The 5,647-nt window shown below is 40.7% G+C and overlaps 1 protein-coding gene across 1 annotated transcript; it reads left to right on the top strand.

The window, feature by feature from the left end:
• The first annotated feature begins 3,864 nt into the window (after positions 1-3,864).
• Positions 3,865-4,673, top strand: Apcs (amyloid P component, serum). The gene is made up of 2 exons (XM_031379201.1): positions 3,865-3,931; positions 4,042-4,673. Exons 1-2 carry the CDS (start codon positions 3,865-3,867, stop codon positions 4,671-4,673), a joined length of 699 nt encoding a protein of 232 aa, XP_031235061.1.
• The last annotated feature ends 974 nt before the right edge of the window (positions 4,674-5,647 follow it).

The raw sequence follows: 5,647 nt of genomic DNA, 5'->3' as shown, positions 1-5,647 counted from the left end.
GATCCATCCCAAACCCAGACACTATGGTGGGTGCCAAGAAGTGCATGCTGAAAGGAGCCTGATATGGCTGTCTCCTGACAGGTCCTGCCAGAACCTTACAAATATAGAGGTAGATGTTAGCAGACAACCATTGGACTGAGTGCAGGGTCCCTAACAGAGGAGTTAGAGAAGGGACTGAAGGAGTTGAAGAGGTTTGCAACCCCATAGGAAGAACAACAATATCAACCAACCAGAACTCCCAGGGACTAAGCCATCAACAAAGAAGTACACATGGCTCCAGCTGTATATGTAACAGAGGATGGCTTTGTCATGCACCAAAGGAAAGAGAGGTCCTTGGCCCTATGAAGGCTCAATATATGCCCCAGTGCAGGGGAATCAAGGCCGGTGAGGTGGGAGTGAGTGGGTGGATGGAAGAACACCCTCATAGAAACAGGGGGAGGGAGGATGTGATAGGGTGTTTCCGGGAGGGAGGGAAACTGGGAAAGGGGATAACATTTGAAATGTAAATAAAGAAAATGTTCAATAAAAAATATATTCTTGTGACTAACAGAACCCATGGGAAAGAATTGTTTCATAGTGCTAAAATAATTTTAGTACTGCCCCTTATCTACTTCAGTCTCTTCCCCTCTACTTTTTCCTAATAGTTGTTGTGACTTTAACATGCCACAATCACATAAGACATTAGAAACCTAAGGCATTATTGAATCCTTTGAGAAATCTTTAATTACATCTTACATATCTGCCTTGTTGCGTCCATTCTTTTGGTTCAGACAGTGCCTCCTTCTGTCCTCTCTAAAGTAAACTCTGTTTGATGCTGACTTAATAAATCAGGCCACCTCTGCTGTAGCTATACACATCACCATGCTTCCTTGCAATATATTGTTGCCCTTTCTTCCTTGATGAAGCCACGGAGACAGAAACTAAAGCCTATACCCAAATGTCCACTGGCAAGAGGGCATCCAAAAGTCTCTGAACAATTGCATCAATTTGTTCTCTGTAAATACTCCCCTCAGTCTAAAGACTCAGGATTCAATCTCCTATGCCTTGAGTCTCCATATCTCTGTTATAAAATTCTTGGTTTCTGTCTTGATGATTACTGAAACATGAGTTATTTTCTTATAAAGCCTGAGAATTGTTCCATGGTGGGGACACTAAAAAGGACCCAATTACCCACTTTTCTACCTTCCTCTCATTCTAATGGTAGTCATACTTACTTGTCAACCAAGAATTCTTCTTTGCAGTATTCCCATACTCAATAAAACATGCTGTTACTTGTCCCCAACAGCAATATATATCTCTATTCCTCCAAGCTCTTTGGGCTTACTCATATAATCCCCAGGCTGTTTCTATGGATTCATCATCAATTAAAAAGATTCCATTCTACACAGATATCTGAAGCCTTTTTGCTGATAGAATGGTAATTTATTAATTTATGATGAAGACTATAGGCAGCTGGTTAACCTGGTCTCTGAATATTATGGCATTCACTGATTAACACCTAAACCTAGAATTATATATATTCCCTGGGTTCATAGTAAAGATCCCCTTGGTTCCCATTTATAGAATTTCCTAAACATTTTGCTCAATTATCTTAAACTTTGTGCTGTTACTAAACTATACTGGGGGTTGGGGGATGGAAAGCTTAGCCTGGACTGTGTAGATGGCTCAGTGGATAAAGTAACTGATGCTCAATTCATAAGCCCAGCATCCATATAAAAGCTAGGCATGACAGGCAGGTCATTACACTTCCATGACACTTTTGTTGAATGTAAGATAGAGAAAGGGTTTTCTGCTCAGCCAATTGAGCCAAAGCCACAAGCTCTAGACCTACTGAGAAACTGCCTCAAAGAATATCATTGAATCTATAAAGGAAGACACATGATAGTGACCTTTGGCATCCAGGTGTGTACACACAGTCTTTAATTTTAACCTTACTGTGGTGGCTTGAATGAGGGTGGTCCTAATATTTTCACATATCTGAATATCCCCAGTTGGTGGAACTGTTTGAGAAGGATTAGGAGACATGGGCTTGTTGGAGGAGGTTCTTCCCTGGAGGTGAACTTTGAAGCCACAAAAGATCCATGCCACTTTCAGCCTTTCTCTATTATCTGTCTCAGGGTTGTATTTCAAGATGGGGCTGTGAGATATTGCTCTAGTGCCAGCCATGCAGGCTATAAGCCCCAAATAATTCTTCTATAAGTTGCTTTGGTCATGCTGTCTTACCAAAGAAATACAAAAATAACTAAGATATTTTTAAGAGACCAAAACAAGTGAAAATCATATGTAGTTGGTCCATTAGAGAAGCCTTACAAAGCAGATCACTTTTGATATTCATTTTGAAGAACATTTAGGATTTGAATAAAAAGAGAAGAATAAGAGAGAACTTCAAGGTAATGAGCAGAAGTAACAAAGACAGGATGTAATTCATAAGTAAAGAGTAACAAATAGAGGTGTTTGATTGAAAAATAGGATTTGTTCGAAGATTATGGGCAAGGAAGAGTGATGCTGGAAATTGTATGGGCTTCCAAGGAGAAGGATCAATATTTACTGCATGAAATAATAGGATGTGTAACTTCTACTAGCTCTAGTCCTCACCTATACTTTGCAAGTTATATAAGGCTTCACAACCTGAGATTCAGCTTAGATTAGAAAAAAAAAATAGATTTAAAAAAAATGCCCAAAGATGAGGATTTGAAGGATAATGAGAGCAGAATTGGAGAAAATGATTAGCCATGGTAGTTATTGTGTCATTGAAAAGCCTAATTAACCCGAGATGAGCTGAGAGGAAAGAAAGTAAATAAGAAGCTAGACAAAAAAAAAAAAATGATAATAAGGATTCTATAGAGTTTAGAGGTGAGAAAGAAAATCAAGCAAGCAGAAAGGGGAAAAAAATCAGTTTTGATGCCTTAGAAGCCAAGCAGATTTGAGTGGTGACTAATAAAGGTTGACTTTTAAATTAGCAGGAGAGAAAAATAGGTATGAAGTTCATTGGTACTGTAAAAGAGTTGGCCCCCACCTAATCTCCACACCTAATGAGCCTGGAAAGGAGTGCACAAATGTGAGCACAATGCAACAATGAGGTCATCAGCAAAGACATGCCTTAACGCCCAAGGGTTCAAAGGAAAGAGTGGAAAATGGGAAGATGCTGACATTTCAGCGGGTGTATATGTCACCAAAAACTAGTCATAATGAGAACTGAGAACATTTAAATAAGAAAGCACCGTGAGTCATAAAATACAGGACAGCTTAGTAATAGTTGTAGAAAACTAGTTATGCTCCAGGGCAAACGGAAGGTTTGTACTTCAGCTGTCTCTATCGTCTTGGTAATGCCTGGATATGTTACTCAACATTTGCATAATCAAAATCAAAGAGACAACTAGACTTTCTAGGATGCTTGGCAGAAGACAGAACTCTAGAATGTTCTACACAGAAAAGGCCACTTGACTTAACTCTAATAGATATGTGATCACCCTGTTCCCATGTCCCCTTCTAGCAGAGCACAGGGTCATGAGAAAGAGACCCAGCTGCAGAACAGAGAACTCGGGTGGCCAACCTGGCCTCTCTTCTCTTCCCAGCAATGAGATCTAGGTCACAGGGGTTAGAGTTCTAGCACTGGCCTGTGTCTAATGAATAACTATCATTGATTTCCCAGCACAGAGGTTAATCAGTTACTTTCCAACAACAGCTCTAATCATAGGCAGAACGAAGGTGGACCTGAGAGTACCTCACATGGTATTGCTTCCCTCCACCCTTCACTGTCCTCAAAGGCACGTACAAAACTTGAAATCTCAAGAGCATAGGGAGCCGCCATACTTTTGTCCCCTACCCAAGTAACTGCTGCTGCTGTCACACCCTGGACCAAGCATGGACAAGCTGCTGCTTTGGGTGTCGATCTTCACCAGCCTTCTTTCAGAAGCCTTTGCTCAGGCCGGTAAGAAGCTTGGGCTACTGTTGGGGAGCATAAAATGAGGAAAGATGAATCTGAGATATTGTTTCTCTAAATTTGTCAAAATGCATTATATTTCTTACTTTGTCTCACAGACCTCAAATCGAAGGTATTTGTGTTCCCCAGAGAATCTGAAACTGATCATGTGAAGCTGATCCCACATCTAGAGAAACCTCTGCAGAATTTTACACTGTGTTTCCGAACCTACAGCGAACTTTCCCGCTCTCACAGTCTTTTCTCCTACAGTGTCAGGGGCAAAGACAATGAGCTACTAATTTATAAAGAAAGAGTTGGAGAATATAGCCTATACATCGGAAATTCAAAAGTCACGGTCCATAGTGTGGAAGAATACCTTTCTCCAGTACACTTATGTACTACCTGGGAGTCCTCCTCTGGCATTGCTGAATTTTGGGTCAATGGAAAGCCTTTGGTAAAAAAGGGGTTGCAGAGGGGATACACTGTGCAAGCCCCACCCAGTATAATCCTGGGACAGGAGCAGGATAGCTATGGAGGAAGGTTTCAAAAGTCACAGTCCTTTGTGGGAGAGTTTGCGGATTTGTACATGTGGGACTATGTGCTGACCCCACAAGACATCCTACTTGCATACAGAGATTTCCCTATCAATCCTAATATTATAGATTGGCAGGCTCTGAAGTATGAAATAAATGGCTATGTACTCATCAGGCCCCGTGTGTGGGATATAGATCTTAACAACAAAATGAGATAGCCAATGTGTAAGAGGTCAAGGTGGCAGAACTCACTCTATCCGGAGCTTTGTCTTCTTTGTGGATGTCCTGTCTACATATCTGCCAAATAAAAATCCTATCCAATTCCACCTGCCTTGGTTTGCTGCTTGACATGATTTCAAATGCTTTCTCTTGGCTCTACGTCTTTTGATAATTGGTGTTTCAATATCTAGAAAAAAAATCTAGTTATAGAGCAGGGGGATACCAACCAAAGAGTACACGTAAAGGGACTCAGGGCTCCAGCTGCATACATAGCAGAGGATGGCCTTGTCAGACATCAGTGGGAGGAGAGGCCTTTTGTCCTAAGAAGGCTTGATGCCCCAGTATAGGGGAATCCCAAGACAGGGAAGCGGGAGTAGGTGGGGTGGTGAGCAGAGGGTGGGGGGATGGGATAGGAGTTTTGGGGAGGGGAAACCAGGAAAGGAGATAACATTTGAAATGTGAATAAAGAACAAATGTAATAAAAAAATAAAGAAAATCTTCAATTTTATAAAATAAATAAATAAAAATAAAAATAAATAAAACATGGGGAAAGCAGTTTTTAAACAGCTTGAATGCCAGAACATTGAACAAGGAGGAAAGAGGCAACACTTATAAGCTACTGGTAAACAGTTTAATAATAACTCAAAATATGTGTAAAAATTGCGGTAGAAATCCTTCTGTTTGCTTTTAAAGGAAACCTGATGTCACTCAAGGGGCACAACTATAGTGAGAAAGATAAGCGACAATTGAGCACTGGACAGCAAATGAGATGGAGAAATTAGAACAGAAAGGAAACTAAAATTATATAAGAAACTGAGATCAATTCATACAAAGACAAACATGCATGACGTCTCCAGTGGTGATCTGGGGCACCTGGCTTTTGCAATGCCACCCAGAAGTTATCACAGACAGCGCCTATATCTGATGAGCATATAATAAATACTGCTCACAGAAATGTCTTCTTTACGCTCCT

The sequence above is a fragment of the Mastomys coucha genome, unplaced genomic scaffold, assembly GCF_008632895.1.
Source record: "Mastomys coucha isolate ucsf_1 unplaced genomic scaffold, UCSF_Mcou_1 pScaffold1, whole genome shotgun sequence".
NCBI lineage: Eukaryota > Metazoa > Chordata > Mammalia > Rodentia > Muridae > Mastomys > Mastomys coucha.
This window is presented reverse-complemented; position numbering and strand designations above follow the sequence as displayed.

Excerpts from the sequence above, each read along its gene's own strand:
- Apcs (XM_031379201.1), top strand. The coding sequence starts at position 3,865 with ATGGACAAGCTGCTGCTTTGGGTGTCGATCTTCACCAGCCTTCTTTCA. Across the intron at positions 3,932-4,041 it reads AGAAGCCTTTGCTCAGGCCG|ACCTCAAATCGAAGGTATTT; the intron begins GTAAGAAGCTTG and ends TTTGTCTCACAG.